General features: G+C 43.0%; 4 protein-coding genes across 5 annotated transcripts; 1 reads left to right on the top strand and 3 right to left on the bottom strand.

Annotated features, from left to right (window-relative positions):
* Positions 1-516: 516 nt before the first annotated feature.
* Positions 517-8,251, bottom strand: LOC148409543 (transmembrane protease serine 9-like). The gene is made up of 21 exons (XM_088439631.1): positions 8,197-8,251; positions 7,219-7,239; positions 6,971-7,133; positions 6,620-6,888; positions 6,392-6,534; positions 5,279-5,558; positions 4,863-5,025; positions 4,520-4,788; positions 4,308-4,453; positions 3,954-4,233; positions 3,750-3,912; positions 3,402-3,670; positions 3,160-3,305; positions 2,614-3,068; positions 2,276-2,544; positions 2,034-2,179; positions 1,504-1,961; positions 1,164-1,432; positions 926-1,071; positions 615-848; positions 517-522 (listed from the first exon to the last, which is right to left on the bottom strand). The coding sequence occupies exons 1-21, from the start codon at positions 8,249-8,251 to the stop codon at positions 517-519; spliced, it is 4,350 nt and encodes a 1,449-aa protein (XP_088295757.1).
* Positions 8,252-9,603: 1,352 nt separating this feature from the next.
* Positions 9,604-11,405, bottom strand: vkorc1 (vitamin K epoxide reductase complex, subunit 1). Its single transcript, XM_088438632.1, has 3 exons — positions 11,150-11,405; positions 10,289-10,398; positions 9,604-10,028 (listed from the first exon to the last, which is right to left on the bottom strand). The coding sequence occupies exons 1-3, from the start codon at positions 11,329-11,331 to the stop codon at positions 9,817-9,819; spliced, it is 504 nt and encodes a 167-aa protein (XP_088294758.1). The 5' UTR covers positions 11,332-11,405; the 3' UTR covers positions 9,604-9,816.
* An 836-nt stretch (positions 11,406-12,241) lies between these two features.
* Positions 12,242-18,263, top strand: mapk7 (mitogen-activated protein kinase 7). Of its 2 annotated transcripts, none has more exons than XM_088438583.1 (7): positions 12,242-12,331; positions 12,851-13,125; positions 13,555-13,720; positions 14,549-15,954; positions 16,572-17,641; positions 17,716-17,846; positions 17,915-18,263. In XM_088438583.1, exons 2-7 carry the CDS (start codon positions 12,855-12,857, stop codon positions 18,060-18,062), a joined length of 3,192 nt encoding a protein of 1,063 aa, XP_088294709.1. In that variant the 5' UTR covers positions 12,242-12,331; positions 12,851-12,854; the 3' UTR covers positions 18,063-18,263. The 2 variants fall into 2 exon arrangements, with proteins under 2 accessions (XP_088294709.1, XP_088294710.1); XM_088438584.1 differs by lacking the exon at positions 12,242-12,331 and adding an exon at positions 12,363-12,461.
* Positions 18,264-18,402: 139 nt separating this feature from the next.
* LOC148409540 (serine protease 27) lies at positions 18,403-21,119 on the bottom strand. The gene is made up of 6 exons (XM_088438622.1): positions 20,671-21,119; positions 20,132-20,244; positions 19,872-19,948; positions 19,228-19,499; positions 18,939-19,090; positions 18,403-18,853 (listed from the first exon to the last, which is right to left on the bottom strand). Exons 1-6 carry the CDS (start codon positions 20,723-20,725, stop codon positions 18,602-18,604), a joined length of 921 nt encoding a protein of 306 aa, XP_088294748.1. The 5' UTR covers positions 20,726-21,119; the 3' UTR covers positions 18,403-18,601.

Below are 21,119 nucleotides of genomic sequence, written 5' to 3'. Positions count from 1 at the left end.
ATACCATCAATTAGTACAATTGATCTCTGAGAATATTCACATATTTCTTGCACCATCTTTTGCCAGGCTATTTTTGAAGTAGAAACCAGCAGGTCAACCATACCGAAAGAGACCTAGAACACTGCCTTGTGGGATACCCCAGAGTGTAAACATGAATTAAATCGATTTGTTATCATTCTGACACATGTTGTAAGTGTTGCAAAAGTCAAACAAAACTCCTGTTCTTGTCAAGGGAATACAGGCAGTCCTCGGATTATGAACGAGTTCTGTTTTCATGCTGGTGACGTCACCCAAATGTATGCTTAAATGGCAGTTAACCCTTTAAAACTCCTAAATACACCCTAAATGTCTAAATATCTATCTAAATACACTTTCGGTGTTGCCTTTCTCAGACCTTTTGATAATATTTAGCTACATTTCCATCAAAATGACTTTCCTCTTGGCTGGATAAGCATCTCTAGAAGATTATGCTTTCTTTTTGGGGGCCATGATGTGAAAAAGAGTCCTAAAGACGCCTTAGGACTGCCCATATACGGATGACGATTGAGTGGTGATTGTGACGCACATTCAGCACTTGACATGACATCTTCGGTCGTAGCTGGTTCTTTAGTAACTGGAGTCAGACCAATACAAGTGTAGTTGCTATCAGCATCCAGCCCGCTGGAGTTGAACTGCACAAAGCCTGGCTTATCGGCGCTGATGTGAGAGTCGATCCAGGACTGGTAGCGGGACACTCTTGTATAAACCCCTGGATGATTTGGTCGAGCACAGCCATACCCAAAACTGACGATTCCAGACTGGATCCAAATAGAATCCTGCTTGCTCACCATTGGACCTCCTGCGTCACCCTGGGAATATGAGGGGTAACTGTCAAAAATTCTGTCAATGCATCAATAATTATCAAGAGGGGGGAAAAGAACTCTACCAGGCAGGAGTCTTTCCCTCCTTCTAGAAAACCAGCACAGATCATGTTGTCCGTTACTGCACCTATTCCGTTCAGGCAGTCACACTGTCTGTTTCCCATAACTGGTACTTCCACTTCTTGCAGTGTTTTAGGGAATGGCAGGGAGACTAAATAATACAGTCAGGGTATCAGGTATGTTCCATAAATAATATACTGTATGTATACAACGTAACATAAAATAGTTGGAGAAATTCCTTACCTCCTTCCTCAAATGTTCCCCAACCAGTGACCCAGGTATGTGTGCCATTGTTAAACACACTGTGACTGGATGCTAGACACACGGGTCGGATATAGTCTGTGAAAGTGACCGGTGAAGACAGTCTGAGCAGAGCAATGTCATTGTCCAAGGAGAAAACATCGAAGTCTGGATGCAAAATTATCGCAGCAATAGTTTTGATCACTTCGTTTGGGTTGCTTCCTTGTAGGTTCTGACGGCCGAGAGAAACCGACCATCCAAGGGTACTTGTACTACAAGAGAAAGACAATTGTTAGATGGTCAAAGCAGAAAAAAAATGGCATGTTTTCATGTTTGGGTTAACAACCTGGGGAAGCATTGGGCAGCAGACATTACCCACTCTCTGTTTATGAGAGATCCACCACAAACATGGGTACCAAGATCCTGCACACTCGCCTGCCAAGGCCAACTTCCTTTTTGAGCATCTACACCCCCAACAATTTTTGTGTTCAGTGGTGGATTGCCACACACCACATTTGATATGCTGGACAACGGATTTGCTGTTGTAGCTGGAAGTTCAGTAGCAGGAATATGTGGACTAGGACAAATGTAGCTGCTATCAGTATCCAGCCCAATAGAGTTGAACTGCACAAAGCCCGGCTTATCAGAGTTGATGTGGGAGTTGATCCAGGACTGGAAGCGGGACACTCTAGTATAAACTCCTGGTTTCTTTGGCTGAGCACAGCCAAATCCAAAACTGACAATCCCAGATTGGATCCAGACAGAACCCTGCTTGCTCATCATTGGACCTCCTGCGTCACCCTGAGGATGTAAAGGGGAAATGTCTGTGAAAACACATTTTACAAAAGTAACAGAAACAGAGAAGCATTCTACCTGACAGGAGTCTTTTCCTCCTTCTAGAAAACCAGCACAGATCATATTGTCTGTGACTAAACCCTGGCCGATTAAGCAGTTGCAATGTCTATTTCCCACCACAGGGACCTCCACTTCTTGTAGCGTTGCAGGGTAAGGGAGAGGCACTAAAGAAGACATTGGCAGTGTATCAACCATAATCTAATTCTATTCCAGTGTTTCACCATGGAAAACATCAATTCACTTGAGGTCCAGTGCCTCACCTCCTTCCTGGACTGTTCCCCAACCAGTGAGCCAGCTATTAGTACCGTTGTTGAACACACTACTACTAGATGCCAAACACACAGGTCTGATGAAGTCAGTGAACGTGACTGGTGAAGAGAGTCTGATCAGAGCGATGTCATCGTCCAAACTGAGAATGTTGAACCCTGGATGTAAAACGATTGTGTCGACAGTTTTGTTCACTTCATTTGGGTTGTTTCCCCACAGGTTCTGACGACCAAGAGAAATTGACCATTCAAGGGAATTTGTGCTAAAGAGAGAATGCCATAAGTTAGTCAAAGCAGAAGACTTCTATATTCTTCATGTTTGTGTGACGCACCTGGGGAAACATTGGGCAGCAGATAGTACCCACTCTGTGTTTATTAGAGAACCACCGCAAACATGCCTCCCAAAATACTGCACACTCGCCTGCCAGGGCCAACTTCCTACTTGAGCATCTTCACCCCCAACAATCTTTGTGTCCAGTGTTGGGATGCCGCATTTAGTACTTGACAGACTGGGCACCGGAGCTGCGGTTGTAGCTGGACCTTGCGTTACAGGAAGAGGTAGACCAGGACAATTGTAGTTGTTATCAGGATCCAGTCCACTGGAGTTGAACTGAACAAACCCTGGTGGATCAGAGCCTATGTGGGAGTTGATCCAAGACTGATAACGGGACACCCTTGCGTAAACCCCTGGATAATTTGGCCGAGCACAGCCAAATCCAAAACTAACAATTCCAGATTGGATCCATATCAAATCCTGCTTGCTCACCATTGGACCTCCTGAGTCCCCCTGAAGATGGAAAGAGGAAGTGTCTGTTCAATATATATTTATTTCAAATGAATACATTTAAAAAAGGAACATGAAAGGAGAAGTAATTTACCTGACAAGCATCTTTGCCACCTTCTAGAAAACCGGCACAGATCATATTGTCTGTGACTAAACCCAATCCGATCAAGCACTTACACTGTCTATTTCCCACTACTGGGACATTCACTTCTTGTAGCGTTCCAGGGAAGGCGAGAGGCACTAAAAAAGACATTGGCAGTGTATCATCTATACCTTCATTTCATTCCAGGGTTTTGTGATGGAAAACTCAAATTCACTAGCGGTCCAGTGTCTCACCTCCTTCCTGGACTGTTCCCCAACCAGTGACCCAGCTACTCGTATCTTTGTCGAATGCACTGTTACTAGATGCCAGACACACAGGTCTGATGTAGTCTGTGAATGTGACTGGTGACGAGAGTCTGAGCAGAGAGACATCGTTGTCCAAGCTGAAAATGTTAAAGCCTGGATGCAAAATGATTTTGTTGACAGTTTTGATCACTTCATTTGGGTTCCTTCCCTGCAGTTTCTGACGACCAAGAGAAACTTCCCATCCAAAGGTATTTGTGCTACAGAGAGAATGCCATTGGTTGAGGAGTCAAAGCAAAAGAAATGTACTGTATATGGCAGTAACTTAGGCTGACCCACCTGGAGAAACAGTGAGCAGCAGACATCACCCACTCTCTGTTGATGAGAGAACCACCACAAACATGGGCACCAAAAATTTGTAAACTAGCCTGCCAGGGCCAACTTCCTTCTTGAGCATCGTCCCCACCGACTATCTTTGTGTTCAGGGTTGGGCTGCCACACACTGTAAGATAAATGGTCATTAGAATTCATGGACGCAGTTACAGTTTCTTTCACTGTAGAACACACATTCAGCACTGGGCAGAGCATCAGGACGCGGTCGAAGACAAGTGTAGTTGCTATCAATATCCAACCCATTGGAGTTGAAATGCACAAAGCCCGGCTTATCTGAGCTGATGTGGGAATTGATCCAGGACTGGTAGCGGGACACTCTTGTATAAATCCCTGGATGATTTGGCCGAGCACAGCCGAACCCAAAACTGACGATTCCGGACTGGATCCAGATAGAATCCTGCTCACTCATCATTGGTCCTCCTGAGTCTCCCTGGGGGTGTGGTAAGAAATTGTCCATGAATACATCTTTTTAACACAAAAAAAAGAAAAAGAAAAGTAGTCTACCTGACAAGTATCTTTTCCTCCTTCAATATAACCAGCACAGATCATATTGTCTGTGACTAAAGCCTCTCCGATAAGGCAGCTACAATGTCTTTTTCCCAGAACTGGGACTTCAACTTCTTGTAGCGTTTTAGGTGAAGGAAGCGGCACTGAAAGGGTCAGTAAAAGTATTTGAGGTACATTCAAAAAATGTGAAAAGATAAGAAATCCTTTACCTTCTTCCTGAATTGATCCCCAACCGATGACCCAGCTCTCTGTCCCAGTGTTAAACACACTGCTATTGGCTGCCAGACACACAGGTCTGATATGGGCATTGAACTCAACTGCAGATGAAAGTCTGAGCAGAGCGATGTCATTGTCGAAAATGGAATCGTCAAATGATGGATGCAAAACGATTGCAGCCAAAGTCCGGGTCACTTCAGTTGGTTCAAAACCCTCTAGGTTTCTACGGCCAAGCGAAACCAACCAACCAACAGTACTTGTACTACGGAGAGAATACCAGAGGTCAGATGGTCAAATTAGAAGAAATGATAAGATTTTCAGGTTAGGGTGACTCACCTGGTGAAGCAGTGGGCAGCAGTGAGGACCCACTCGCTGTTTACGAGAGTACCACCGCAAACGTGGCTGCCAAAACTCTGCAAGCTAGCTTGCCAGGGCCAACTTCCTTCTGAAACAACTTCTCCGCCAACTATCTTATTCTTCCGTGATGGTATTCCACATACTGCAAAAATGCCATCTCATTATATTCCGGGCAGACTGGTGCATAACAAAGAAAATGCACAACTTTTCTCATTGTTTTTTAAACTAACCAACCCTTAGGGCACCATATCTAATAATGGAGACAAGAATACAAGCAAATTGACTTTTGCATTACCTTCTAGAAATGTGACACTAGTAGCAATCACGTTTTAACTGTTAATGGCATTCAATTAAAACTCGTGGTCTTGTTCCGGGAATGACTTATTTTGACGTACATTCAGCACTTGACAGGATGGGAACTAGATCTTCACTTGAAACTGGAGGAGAGAGGCCAACGCATGTGAAGGTTCTATCAGCATCCAGTCCACTGGAGTTGAACCGTACAAAGCCTGGCTGATTGGAACTGATGTGGAAGCTGATCCAGGACTGGTATCTTGACACTCTTGTATATACTCCTGGATTATATGGCTGATCACAGCCAAATCCAAAACTGACGATTCCAGACTGGATCCAGATAGAATCCTGCTTACTCACCATTGGACCTCCTGCGTCGCCCTGAGGATGTAAAGAGGAATAATCTTTCAAAGCAATGAAAGCACCTGTTACCTTTAAAGGTGAAAAGTTATTTTTTTTTTCCTGAAACCACTACTTTACAAACCATAATTGACATTACAAAGGGATTCGATCATAGGTATACAGCAGTTTAATTGCAATAATGGCACAATTCTGAATCTATGTCCAGGGAGTCCAAACTCTGAGCTGGTATCCTGCATGTGTTACAGGTTCCCTTACCCGACAAACCTGACTCAAATGATCATCTCGTCAGCAAGTTCAGCAAAAGCCGATCCTGATCATTTGAATCAGGTGTGTCATGGAAAGAAACCTAGACAACATGCAGAACCAAAAACATGAGAACCGAGTTTGGACACACTTGCTCTACGGCTTAAATCATGCGCTCTTGCATCATCGGGTGCTTCTAGAGCTGTGATGTCACTGAAGCCGTGTGAGCACGGCTGTTTTCCATCGTTAAAATCTCCTGCTTCTTGATTTACACAACTTCACTCGCAATTGTGTATTTTGTGTTGCTCATGGGGAAAGTTGCAATATCTCAATGGTATAGCCTGTTTTTCTAGCTGTTATAACATCACTTCCGGTAGCCCTAGCGCTGGATGGAGCAATTAATTACACCTTACTTCAAGCTGGCTCATGAACATTCAAAATGCATCGTTAAAACCTTGTTCCTTATTGAACTATGGTTGACATCTTCCTAGAAATGGCACACGCGTATTAAAAAATATGAAAATGAAAATATTTATTTTAACATACACTATAAAATCTCTACTTCCTATGATCTAAACATAAAAAGAAGAAAAATGACTCTAGCCTACCTGACAAGCGTCTCTCTCTCCTAAAAAAACAGAACAAATCATGTTGTCTGTGATTTTGTCCACTCCGTTGAAACAGTCACACTGTCGGTTTCCTAGAACTGGGACTTGAACTTCTTGTAGTGTTTCAGGGGAGGAGATAGACACTAAACAACAAAGTGGCAACAAATCAGGTGCAATTAAGGTTGAATTAAGAAATCCTCTTATTTTCTAGAAGGTTGGGTGCCTTACCTCCTACCTGAACCGTTCCCCAACCCGTCACCCAGCTTTCAGTACCATTGTTGAACACGCTCCCATTGGCAGCCAGACATACAGGTCTGACGTAGTCTGTGAACGTGACTGCTGAGGAGAGCCTCAGCAGCGCGATGTCATTGTCCAAGTTGACAACGTTAAAACCAGGATGCAAAATGATCGTGTCGACACTTTTGGTCACTTTGTTTGAGTCTTTTCCATTCAGGTTCAGAAGACCAAGAGAAATTTCCCAACCAGAGGTGCTTGTGCTACAAAGGAATTGCTCAAGGTTAGATGGTCAAAATGGAAAAACAATGACAGAAGAAACGTCTTGATGTTAAAATGAGCCACCTGGAGAAACAGTGAGCTGCAGATAACACCCATTCTTTGTTTATGAGAGAACCACCACAAACGTGGATGCCAAAATTTCGCAGACTAGCCTGCCACGGCCAACTTCCTCCTTGAGCATCTCCGCCCCCAACAATCTTTGTGTTCATTTGTGGGCTGCCACATACTAAGAAAAAAAAAAAACCTTTATGATTAATTCACCAGAAGAACGTTAATTCACTCAAATATGTTTATGTACATTATGAACTTACCATCCAGCTGAGCATGTGACTCTGGGGAAACACACACACACACACACACACACACACACACGAAAATCATGCCTTGTCCAAAACAGGTCTGTTGACATGAAATAGCTGAACATAGACTACAATTACTGGCTTCATTTTCTGAAAAAATATTGAACATATTTTAACCACAACTAAGCCAATGTAGTCTTTTAAAAAGATTTCCAAAATTGAATAGAGAATAAACCTAAAATTTGTAAATATTAATCACATTTATAATCTGCTATAGGAAATACAGTATAATACAAAATCTTTAACCCTCACACACATGAAAAACTTTTCTTGTATGCTGTAAGCTAACAACTGTTTCATAGTGACTGGCTATGTCACAAATGTTTTCAATTTTTTATTATTATTAAATGGTATGTAATGAATGTAAATTTTCTACTCAAAGGTGAACTGTAAATGTATCATTTTAAAATCCACCCATTCATATTCCAAACCACCCCTCATAGATTGGGTTACAATTGAACTGGGCCCATAAACTACCCAACTTAAAAAGTCATGTTACATATTCTTTTAGGGTTCAATGTTAGTTTATAATAAAATATTGTGTCCAGAATGTTATTACCACAATAAAGCACAAAGGTTTTGTATGATGCATACTTGAGTATGCATCAAAAGTCTAAATTTCCACTTAAAAATGTTACCTAAATGTTACCTATATATATATATATATATATATATATATATATATATATATATATATATATATATATATATATATATATATATATATATCTCAAGATGACAAAAATAGCTGATATTCTTAATATAACAAAAACTAAATTAAAAACCTTGTGCGAGGATTAAAGTACAATGTTTGTGCATAATTTTCTGATTTCGTTGTAAAAGAGCAATACAATAACGATCCTTCCAATCTGTTCTAGTCTAAGAATCACTTCAACATAAAGTAAAGAGCAGAATTTCAATGCAACTTACTTGCATTTAAAAAGCTGACCAGAGTCAATATGTTGAGCCATTTCCTCCAAGCCATTGTGAAAATGCGCACAATTTACATTTTTCACAGTAAAAACGCGTCCTTGGGCAAGTCACCTGCTATGAGCCCCTCCCACATGCGCCCATGAGAATTTTCATCTGTTACCTTACCATCATCACTTACCTTACATTTCTTGAAGAAAATACTGCAAATACTCGACATGTCACAGAGTTGACAAACAACATTTTCAAAAGAAGCTTTTCCGTCAAAGAAACATGTGAATCCTTCAGGCCCTTTGAAAATTGCACGTTTTGACTAACTGTTACTGACGTACTAATAAAGTACCCACAACACCAGACGTCCGTACGTCTGTATTTACGTGGTGCCAGTATCCTTTGTCATAAAAACCATCCATCATCATTTCTGCTTGCAGAGGTTATTAGACATGATTAACAGTTGAAATAAAGAACACAATCAAATTTGGTTAAAATGTTATAAACAAACATTTTCTCTTCACGTTTGACTTTTCGATTATGATGGGCAACCTTCACCATGAAAAAAAACGTTGATGAGCAACCGGTTTTGTGTAAAAAAAAAAAAAAAATGCTATAAGTAAGAGAAAAATGCAGACAGACCTCTCAAAGTTCCTTTTCTCTGAAATCAAGCTGTGCATGAATGTGAGATTGACATTAGGAGGGTGGGGGTTAAATTATTTCGCGCAGTGGTGAGAAAGGTAGAAAGTCATGAGAGCATTTGATTCATCTCGCCAAATAATTTCAGAAACAAATACAGAAGAAAAAACAAACTGCATTTCATATTTAAAGGGAGGATGCGTCATTTTTTTGCATGTGCCCGTGGGAGCTTCAGGGACATTACGGTAAATGCAGCAATACACACTCCTCCTCCAGCTGTCTGTAGCTATAAAAGACATGGCAACCTCCGGAGAAGTGCCACCCCTCCATGTAATATCATTTAATGATAACTAGACCTACAACTATATTTAAAACATACTCTTAGTCGTTAAGAACACATTTGTTCTTGAAATTTATAATTCAATAGATTCATCTTTCATGAAAAACGGTCTCAATATTTCATCTTGTCATTTTAACACAAATACTCAGGACAATAAAACGGAAAAAACTAGTCACACATGTACAATATTGACAGATTGTACAGTGTAGCGCAAAAAATGACAATAATTGTTTCAGGGCATTGACGCCACCTTGTGGAATTCGGTGGTGTTACAACTAGAGCATAATGCTGCAAATGAGGCGAAAAAGAGGACGGAGGTTTCATCGGTTAAGTTCCATCAAAAAAGTGACATTGTTTGAGTTTGATTTTCAAGTTTCATCAGCTATGTTTAAAAAAATGTTTGAGTATTGTTTATTGTTTAATAAAACACAATAATAAAAAGTAAAAACGTGTCAGTTTTATTATTCAACACTGTAATGAAACGCATGAGGACAAGCAACACGAGTATAAAATATGTAGTTGACTGAAAAATGAAAAAGTGAGATGAATCCTGTTTAAAAAAATAATGTTTCAGCAGGAGTAAACAGGGAAGCAACACAGGAACGTTGCTCTGGGCCAAGCGTGACAGAAACTAAAATTGACCATGATTCTTATCCTGCCTTTTCCTTCATTCCTTCGACGGCACTCCTTCGCTTGAGGTTGGTGTAGAGCAAGGCAAAGTTGACGACGTACGTCGACACGCACACCATGCAGAAATCTCCCAGGACAAAAGCCAGAATCGAAGCCAGGTAGAGCGAGCCGGCCACTGACACCCAGGAAGATAGCACCAAAAACAGAGCGGCCTTTTTGGATAGCGTAAAACCTGTTGAAAACAAAAAAACAAACATTCATTACATTACAAATGCACCAATTAGATATATAAATATCACTCTAAAATTGCTCTACCTAGCAAATGACGAAAAATACCTTTTAAAAATTGTAAACTGTAATGATTTACATGCAAATCATTGTAGTGGACTCTTGCTGGAATGCAAAAAAACATCCTTGTCCCCGCTTTCAGTTGTTGTTGCTTACGACCACATGCCATATCTTTAGTCTGTCATTTAGGGAAGGCAAACTTACCCAGGCCAAGCTGCAGAGTGTAAAATATGATTCCTAGAACACTGTTGGGCTGGTTCAGAGGGCTGTCTTGGGCAACAAAGAACTGGACCAAGCCAAAACCACGTCCCCATCTGTAAAAAGAAAACTAGTATAATTAAAGTCTGTGCATAAAATAAATTGGTAGAAAACGTTAAAAACCGAGGTTAGCGATTGGAATAGCTAACTATTGATAGCTAAAAACATTCATTATATTTAACATTATTCTCTCAGTATTTCAGCCAATATAGCACACAGCTGGTAGTGTGATACATAAGTGGCCATGCCATTGTAAGCGTTGGCATCTTGTCACCATCTGGGTGAAATTTCAGCTCCCCATTGCCTTCTTTTAATGCTTTCCCTTTGTTGTACAGGTCAAAGGTTTGGACAAAATGCATCACAAGGGTTAAGATGCATTTAAGAAAGATCCATGCCCACCAACATCAGTCACTACGATGGAACCATGGTCAAATTCTGATTATAAAGACCAAATTAATGAAAATACACTTGTAGGAAACCTGCTTCTAGCTCAAACGAAAGTGCACAATATAGAACTGTGTTACCTTAATTTTTCTCCTCAACACTCAAGCCGAAGCTTATTATGAAATTTAGGTGGGGGGTGACACGAGATAACCGCGCATGGTTGTAAATTCAGGCGAAAAGTCCTCCGTGAGACTGGGGGCTGTAAAACGTGGCACTGAAGAGGGGGGCGGATACGGTCCACATGAGGCCAGTGAGTTAAAAATTCAACACAGCATCACAGTGGTCCGCGGCCGCCTTTAATGCCACAACCGAGAAAGTGCAATAAAGACAACAAACTGTTGCAATAAAGACAACAAATGATACCTGGATGTGAAAACTTTGGAGCAGCTGACAGATTCTCCAAGGTCGCACATGGCTCTGTAATCGGGGTCGTGCTCGCGAGACAATTCCACATGTAGCGCGTAAACAGACAAAATTAAACCAAAGATGCACAAAAACACACGCACTGCTCTCTCCCACTTGGGCAAGCTTCTTGCCGCTGCCATGTCGGAATCCAAAGAAACTCAATGTCTTCTACTTCGCTAGTAGGACAAAAAAAATAAAAAGATGTACTGCAAAAGTGGGTTGGGACTTGTTCGCGTAACACGGAGAGTTTGTTGATTGGCTCTTGGCGTTTTTGTCCCGCCTTCTCGCTTGTTGATTGGTTTTGGGTTTTAATGTCCCTCCTTTTTCTTGGTTTGCCAGATTTTGGACTAGACATGGGGACAACTGTGGCGTAATGCTGTTTATTTAGTGAGCAACTAGTTATGTCCACACTGACGTGTAAATACACCTCATGTATGGTAAATTCACAAACTGCAACCGCTTTCAAAACTGAAGTGGGTGGGTGAATGCAAGAATATTTAAAAGGAGCAACTCAGTCAATAAAACTTACTTATTTGGAATGTAGTCTACATAGGGAAACAAAATTGGTCTAGGAAAATGTCATTCATGTTTTTTTAAAAAAAAATAATTATCAATGATTACGCTGAAAAGGCAGTTGAGTGTGCTGAGAAGTGTAAACCACTAGGTGGCAAAAGTAATTGTCCAAGATAATTGCGTTGGAATCTATTTTACAGCATAATAGTCTAATCAAATACGGTACGAGGTGAAAAAAAAATACATTGGATTGGCATGAACGTTTTCGAAGTTTTTGGGTCCGGCGCCATTGTTGAACATTTAATTTTGCAGCTACTAACGGTTCACATTAAATAAAACAACAGAATTGGTTTCATTTAAAAAATGTAATACCGTGGCGACTTTACACTAAGATGGGTTGTTGTAGTAGTTTAAACAATTAAAGCTTCCAAGTCAACAAACAAGGCGAAACATTGTGCAGTTTTGTCCGCCAGATGGCAATGCTGCAAACTTGATGGTTGGCAACCGCCGTGAAGTGAAACAAAAGAAGAAAACAAAGACAAGGAAACGACAGACAAAAACAAGACGCAGACATGCTACCGAGGGATTGAAAGGCTCAATTACCTGGCTTTCGATTGGGCCCGCAAGGTGAACTATCGTTCCGCGACTCTTAAACACAGCTCCACGTTTGTTGATATTTAGTGAAAAATGACGCGATTCAGATTACTTGACGTTGACCAGGCTACGCCCCTGCCATGAGAGATGGAGCGATACTGTGGTGCGTGTACGATGCAGTCTTGCTTTGTTGCAAAGTATTGCAAGACAATAAAACATTCTTATATTTCATTTGCTTGTATCTGACTGTGGATAGACTGTTGTTTTTGAAGGCGTTTTCCTCACTGCTGGGAATGAATACCCGATTACTTTATAAGCGTGATCAGTTGTGTCATATAACTGAGCGAAGTTCATTCGTTTGTTATTGAATGGGTCAAATGGGCCAGGGGCACCAAAGCGCACTTTTTACGTTTAGAAACAATACCGAGCCAAAATATCACAAAGTGTGTACTCTGAAACAGATGATCTTATCTGAATTTACTCTGTGATATCGAATCTATGCCACTAATCCATAATTTACTTTACCTGACAACGTATTCCTCTCATTTTTAGAGATATGTCATCTGAGGAGAATGGGGATGGTCAAAACTGTCAACCTGTGGCCGTGGCGCCTGAAAGCATCACTGGCGGAAAAGGCGCTGAGAACCAGCATGCGGTCAAGTCCATGAGCGGCAACACGGACACCAGCACAGCTGCCAAAAATTTGGCTTTGCTTAAAAAGCACTCGCTGGATGTGAAGTTTGATGTGGGCGAGGAGTATGATGTCATCGAGACCATCGGCACTGGTGCTTATGGCGTAGTGTCATCTGCTAGGAGACGAGATAACGGTACGGCTGATTTCACTCGGAATGTATTTCTAACAGTATTTGAAAAAAATATCCTGTTAAAGACAATCTGAAAAAATTAGATACCGTAATCTCAAAAGTTTACCTTTCTTTCACGCCTTGGCCAAAGCAATGAAAACTTATTACAACCAACTTTTGAAATATGTCTTCTGTTCTTTCTGCCTTGCACAGTTCTACAAATGTGAAGCAAAGCATGCTTGCTTCATTAAAATGAAATAATCACTGACATATTTTCTCTTTGGTAATAACTGGAACTTAGTAGGGGGCCTTCTCTGCCTTCTTATTTTACAATACACAAATGTGCTACATTGAATGCAAGCAACTCACGCTTGCCGGTATATTGGAAAAATCCACTAAATTTAAATCAGCAAGGGTTTATTTAAGATCATTGTCATTTGTGCTGTACCTCAGGCCAGCAGGTGGCGATAAAGAAGATCTCCAATGCCTTTGAAGTGGTGACAAACGCCAAGCGCACTTTGAGAGAGCTGAAAATTCTCAAGCACTTCAAACATGACAACATCATCGCTATTAAAGACATCCTGCAGCCTAACCTTCCTCACTCAGCCTTCAAGTCTGTGTATGTACTGTTTTTATTTTGACTGAATTGTTCAGGGGTGGAAATTTACATAGGTAGTCAAATAGAAGAAATCAGTTGTTCTTAAATGAGTGTAGAAATACTCTTGAGGATAGCTGACTCTTCAGATCTATTTTAAATAACGTTTTTTTTTTCAAATTAAGAGCAAATTTATTGGAAAATGTAATTCGATTGTTAAATTGTTTTATAGTAACTCTTTTGCAAAACGTTGAACGCTTTTATCAAGTTATATGCTAATGTGTATCGTTTTAAATGAGGCAATTCTCCAGCAAATGAACCATAAATATAACATGTTGTTCAGCAATCTATCTTCTGGCTTAAAAAAATGCGTAGATTTACCACAACAAATGTAGTTCCAAGTTTAATAAAACAAAAACGGCCGGAACAACACTATTTAAAGTCTTCCCCCCAATAAAAAAGTGCTATACGGCAAAAATATTGATGACTTTCATAGTGCTTGTACTAAAATGGGAAAAAATACAGCTAGCCTCAGCTTGGGCTTTGCTAATCTTGTCAGCTACCTAATTTTATTGTTATTGCTACCTGCGGCAATCAAAAAAAACAAAAAAAACAACACAGAAGCTATAAAAATCTACAGTAAAGTAATAAAATAGTATTTGTACTTACTTTTTATTAGCACAGATAAAATGAATTTTTGACTCGTACTGCTGTCAATGGCAGTGAATGAGTTATCATCGGTAGCCTAGTAAAATTTGATCTTTGACCTCTAGCCATCAAGGGGAGTGAATGAGTAAACCTGTGTATAGTTTCTATGTTCTAAGTTTGTGGCTCACATTTTTCCATTTGCAGGTACGTGGTGCTAGACCTCATGGAGAGCGACTTGCATCAGATCATCCACTCAGCACAAGCTCTCACCCCAGAGCACACTCGCTACTTCCTGTACCAGCTCCTCCGCGGCCTTAAATACGTGCACTCTGCCAACGTCATCCACCGGGACCTCAAGCCCTCTAACTTGCTGGTGAACGAGAACTGCGAGCTCAAAATCGGCGACTTCGGCATGGCCAGGGGTCTGAGCTCCCACCCCGAGGAATCGCACTCCTTCATGACGGAGTACGTGGCGACGAGATGGTACCGGGCCCCCGAGCTGCTCCTTTCCCTCAATCACTACACTTTGGCCATCGACATGTGGTCCGTGGGGTGCATCTTCGCCGAAATGTTGGGGCGGAAGCAGCTTTTTCCCGGCAAGAATTACGTCCACCAGCTCCAGCTCATTTTGTCCGTGTTGGGCACCCCTCCCAAGGGGCTAATCGGTGCTATCCGAGCCGACAGGGTGCGCTCGTACGTTCAGAGTCTTCCGTCCCAATCTTCGGTGCCCTTCGCCAAACTGTACCCCCAAGCTGAGCCGGGGGCTTTGGACCTCCTCGCGTCCATGCTCCGCTTTGACCCGCGAGAGCGGACCAGTGTGACGCAGGCGCTGGAACACCCGTACCTGGCCAAGTACCACGATCCCGACGACGAGCCCATCTGCGTGCCGGCGTTCGACTTTGAATTCGACAAGCTTCCCATGAGCAAGGAGCAGATCAAAGAGGAGATTCTTATGGAGATCCAGGACTTTCATAGGAACAAGCAGGGCTCGCGACAGAGACTTCAGTTCAGGCCCTTGGTGAGGGCGAATGGCGGAGGAGGAGGAGCGGCCACACAGACCAATCAGACCGACCTGAGCGAGTCCACGCAGGTTCCCGGCACGCAGAACCAGAAAACCTCACAAGCAAGAGAGACGGCGTCAACGCAGCAACGAGGCCCGGCTCAGGTGAACCCGACGTTCACAAATCAAATGGACACTTGTCACAAAGATGCTCTCAATTTACCGTGCCTGAGCAAAAGCGAAAGAGGCCCCGTCGACGTGGATATGCCCAGCGCCAACTCTGACAGCGGCCAACCAGAGACCATTGATTTAACCACGCCCATGTCCAGTCACGCTGAACCCATGCAGGACAACGAAGGGCAGGAGAGGCAGCTTCCGCCAAACCGGAACCAGCCTCCTTCCTCCATGACACCCTTAGCCAGTACCGTGCCTTCTCTATCGCTGTCAGCTGCTCAAGCTCAATCTTTGTCCCACAGTCTCTCACAATCCCTGGCAACCAATCAGAAGCCTCCACAAGGGGCCTCAGAAGGGCCCAGGAAAGATGGGGCCATATCTGAAGACACCAAAGCAGCTCTGAAAGCGGCTTTATTCCGAAATAAATCCAGGGGCGGTATGTGTTTTTTTTTTTCTTAAAAATAAAATACAAAAGTCTGTCTACAGTATACTAGACATTGCAGTGCGACTAAATTGCGCACAAGCAACAATGTTTTTTAGAAATTGCCACGTGCAATTTTTGTAAAGAAGGTCTTGCCTATTTTCTACTTGCCGCCAACTGAAATTATTCCATGGTTGCACAGAGCAAAATGTGCTTGTTCCGGTTTTCTGAGTTGGCTCACATGACATTTTCAAGCTGAGTTTTGGGTTGGTCATTGTGTGAGTTCTAAGCAATTGCAATGTCACTTTCAATTGACAGCAAGTGGCATAATAGCCACTACCTAAGATTTTTTTTCCTGCTTCATTCATTCAATCCTGTCCAAGAATCCCAGCTACTATTTTTTATTCAATTATTTGTCTAAAAGAGGGTCAAAAACGGCTGCTACTAATCAACTAATCAATTACTTAAGTACCTAGTCAGGGGCTTTAGTTCTTTAGTACCTAAAATAAATTACTTGAGTTCTTTAGTACCTAAAATAATGACTTAGCTAAAGTCCTTACTTTTTTACTTTAGTACTTAAAGTAACGATAAAAGCGCGTGTTTTAATTGGATTTTTCTCACTTCCATGGCAGACGGGGGTGTCGCTGGACTGGGCACGGAGGTGTGCAGCGGAGGAACATCATCGGCCGTTTCCAATCCAGAGTCCCGACGCCCCGTCACTGCTCAGGAGCGGCAGCGAGAGCGCGAAGAGAAGAGGAGGAAGCGGCAGGAGCGAGCCAGGGAGAGGGAGAAGAAACTGAAAGAGAAGGAGAAGCGAGAAGGAAGGCGCGGGGACTCGCTGGGCGGCGTCCTGCTGAGCGACAACGACAAGAGCCTCTTGCAGCGCTGGACCAAGATGATGGACAGCCGCAACGACAAATCCCACACGCCTCAAAGCGAGGGAGGGAAGAATAAAGACTTTAATGTGAATGCTGTTGCGGGCGAGAATGCTCAAGGATCACCCAACAACAAACCGGAAAAGGAAACCGCAACGTTTCCGTCACAAGAGCAGCTAATGTCTCAAGTCCGAGCCAGTCAGTCCGGTTTGCTCCAGCCTCCCGGTAAAAACCAGCAATTACTCTTTTCAACGAGCCAGAAGAAACCAGCAGATATTGTTCTCGCCGTAAGCGGCTGCGTGGACCTGATGGCCGTCTCGGGAGGCTTTGTTAAGAACAACGCGCTCAAACCTCACGACCAGAGCGGCGGCCCGAGCGGGTTCAACTGCTTCGGTAATTGGAGCGGACAGCAATTAGAGAGCGGGCCATCACAACACGCAAAATCGCACAGGACACCGCCGCTGCACAACTTCCTGCCGTCGCAAAGTCAAACCTTAGCAGACTCTCAGACGCAGCTGCTCCCACTGGAGACTTTTTTGACCGACGGTCCGAGCGCAGCAAGCACCGGCGAAGCCAACGACGAAATCGACGGCCGCAATCACCTCAATCATCAAGTCACGCCCTCGGTCGGAAACGCCGGCCCCGTGCAGAAGCTGTGTTCCTCCAACGGGGACAAATCGGGGCCGCGGGTTGCAAACCCTCTCTGCGGGGCTTTAGGAGTCCCCTCGCAGGCTCATCCCAGTTTGGGGTTCACAGATACGACGGAGCAAGGCCCTTCCATCACTCCTGACATCCACACTGTAACACTACAGCTCTCAAAGTCTCAGGTGCGTCTCGGTCCGGGTAGGGTGAGGAGCTGAGGGTCAAAGATTGGTTGGATCAGCATGTTCTCCTTTCTCAGGTTGAGGACGTGTTGCCCCCGGTGTTCTCGGTCACCCCGAAAGGCAGCGGGGCGGGCTACGGCGTGGGCTTCGACCTGGACGATCTCCTTACGCAGTCGCTAACGGAGCTGCAACACTGCGAACGAGACAGGTGAGTTCTTGCTATCCGCAAAATGTGAAATTTTTCCTAATACCGCGCCGACTTTTTTTCCCCGATAGCTACGACTCCGCCCCACTCTCGGCCTCGCTCTTGTCCGATTGGAGCGAGGTTCACCGTATGACTCCGGCCGACCTGGAATCGCTGCAGCAAGAGCTTCAACTGGGCTCTCCCATGATACTCTCTGATTCCATTCCACCTGATGCCTAACCGAGTGCCCACTCGCGCTTGTTTGAATGTAGGGAATTTTTCTTTTGACTGATTAATTTAAGTTTTAGTTTTACAAACTGCATCACTGAGCAGTTATTTTTTACGTTGGTCTCCTAGACCTAAAAACACGAAATCTACTGTCAGCCTGTGAATGTTAAAAGATTTTCTATTAAAAAAAAAAAAAAAAAGTGTTTTGTTAAAGCTCCACACTTGATATATTTGTTCCTACGATATAAATGATTACTAATTATTTTTGTATCAAACTGTAATGAAAAAAACATGAAAGTTTGTGGGTTAAACGTTTGATTTTAGCTCACAGTTCATTGAAAAGAACTTTCAGTAGTAGTGAATACCATTTATTACAAAAACATAGTTCGTATAAGCATATCAAAAACATTTTGAATCACACTTTCATTTAACTACTACAATTTATAAAACTATATTGCATTTGTTAATTCATTTCTTCATGTTTATGAGTAAAAGGGATTTCTTCATTTGGCCCGGTTTTACCTTCCAAAAAAATCTTAGTCGAAGCTCGCTTATAGCCAATGAAGAACCAGCATAGCGGACAAACAGGCGAGCAGCGCCGTAGCGGCCGCCTCCGACCGGTGAGCTCGGCCGTATAGTTCGACCTCGGGTATGTTGGCGGTGATGAAACTGGAGTAGCTTGTGAGCCTGGCGTACACACCTGGTTGGTTGACCTCAGCGCAGCCCAGCCCGAAACTCACCACTCCCGCCTGCACCCAGGTCCCGTTCACCATCTGGCAGACGAGGGGGCCACCCGAGTCGCCCTAATGGAAGAGGGTGCGGCCACAACTTAGAACAAATACAATACATACCAACAGGTACGATTGTATAAATAGAAAAGTTTAGTACCTGGCAGGAGTCCTTGCCGCCCTCCTGGTAGCCGGCACAGATCATGTCATCTAAAATGTCCACCTGTTCCATCTGATACATCTCACTACAAAAACTTTGTGAGATGATTGGCACCTGCACTTCCTGAAGAGGCCCCGCCCCTGGCAGCGGGACTGGGCAGAGAGAAAGGTGAGCAACGTTTAAAGTTACTTGTGGAGTCGCAATTGATATTATCCCATATTGCCACATTATCACTTTGTGAGCAAAAACATGTAAATCAACATTGCGAATGATTAAAAAACATCCTCACCGCCATTGCGAATGTGCCCCCAGCCGGTGACGTAGCACCGCATGCCGCCCGGGAACAGGGTGGCAGAGGCGGGCAGGCAAATGGGACGAATCCAATCGGACCAGGTCAAGGGGCTGGAGAGGCGTACCAGGGCCACATCCTTACCGCTGTGTGGCTCCACATATCCGGGCGGGATCTTCACGTAGCTGATGCGGTGCGACGACTGGTGCGGATTTAAACCGTTTACGTAGTACCAACCGGCATAGATGGTGTATGAACTCACATCAGATGGGCTGAAAGGAGATTTGCAAATGTGTGCTTAATGGTTACAATGAAATAAAAGATCTGTACTCAAAATGATGCCTTGATTAAGCTACTGTCAACTGGTGAATGTCAGTGTCCATTAGATAAACTTGTGCAGAGATAAATCAATAAACTGCCTCTGATTAAATCAATGCTCTTCTCATCCAAAAGGGGCATCAACACTTTGGCACACATAACGCTTGAAGATCCTTCAGATATCAAACAATTCCATACAAGTCATACAATCCCATTCTTCTATGCTTTCAACGTTCGACGGTTCCCCAAATTTGGGGGAAAACATTAAGAAAATCAAATTCAATACTTCTCTCAACTTTGATAATCGCGTGTATGTGTAGTCTTACTTGGCAAAACAGTGAGCCGCTGATAGGATCCAGTTCTCCGTGATAATGGAGCCTCCGCAGATATGACCATTATCTTTCTGGAGGCCAAAGAGGAGATTGTAAAATCTCACACACTCTCACAATGAGTCACCCCAGCATCACAAGCACATCCCTTTCTCTTCAGGTCAGCTTGACAAACAAGATACTTTAACAACGCTTGCAAACATGCCAGATAAAAGGGGAGACATTAAAGAGGAAAACCTGGGTCTACAGGGACCCACCTGAACAGACACCTGCCATGGCCACGACCCCTCTGTGGAGTCTGAGCCGCCAACAATTCTGTTTTCCAGCAGTGTCGGTCTCCCACACTCTTGCGCGGTTGATACCAAAAAACCTACATGAAAAAGCCAAATATCACATGAATGGATAGAAAGACCCGCATGATGTAGTAAACCAATATACCTGCACTGTTGCTATGCCAGTCAATGGCGAAACCACACATTGCAATTTATGATTTTGTTTCTGTAGCAGTGACTCATCAGAAAAGGACTTTGGAACATTAAATGAGTTAATTCATTTCAAAACACGAACTAATATTATAGGCTTAAATACACTACATAAAAAGCCCTTTTCAGAGGTCAATATGTTATTAGTTGCATTAGCAGGGGTTAAACGTCACTCATTTACACAACTTACAACAAAAGTAAGTTTTGTTATTCACATCTTAAAAAATGTTCGGTTCCTTTTTTTTTTTCAACAGAAGACAATGAGACAAAAGAAACAGACATGGCGACGACCAGTAAGAAGCGAGTGCACTTACCTGTTACACCCAACAAAGTGGCAATAAACTGAAACTTCAGAGACATTTTCCCCATATTTCGTGACAAAACTCGTCGTCTAAATCACGCTGACTCAAAACTCAAACAGCACAGGCGTTAAAATGAGTTAAAATCCGGGAAAAAATTATGTCCATGTACGTAAACTTCCCGCCTGGTGGCCGTTCAACGAGATATTGAACGTTTTTTTTTTTTTAAATGCAACAACAACAACAACAACAAAAAAAGATGAATGAGGAATCCTGGCTTTGGTTTTCAAGTCTCGTCGTGTGGTTAGATTGAGTAACGGGTTCAGACTAAAGCGGTTTCGACCACATTCCAAAGTAAAACACCAGGTCTCAATCGTCAATCCACCTGTTTGAGCAACAGTCCAATGAAATGCCTCGAGATCCTACCTGAGCCAATGGGATTAGAGAAACGCGAGCGGAAGCCC

The sequence above is a fragment of the Hippichthys cyanospilos genome, chromosome 17, assembly GCF_059441005.1.
Source record: "Hippichthys cyanospilos isolate Australia breed blue-spotted pipefish chromosome 17, RoL_Hcya_1.0, whole genome shotgun sequence".
In the NCBI taxonomy this organism is placed as follows: domain Eukaryota; kingdom Metazoa; phylum Chordata; class Actinopteri; order Syngnathiformes; family Syngnathidae; genus Hippichthys; species Hippichthys cyanospilos.
The sequence above is the reverse complement of the archived record's forward strand: the minus strand, read 5'-3'. Positions and strand labels throughout refer to the sequence as shown.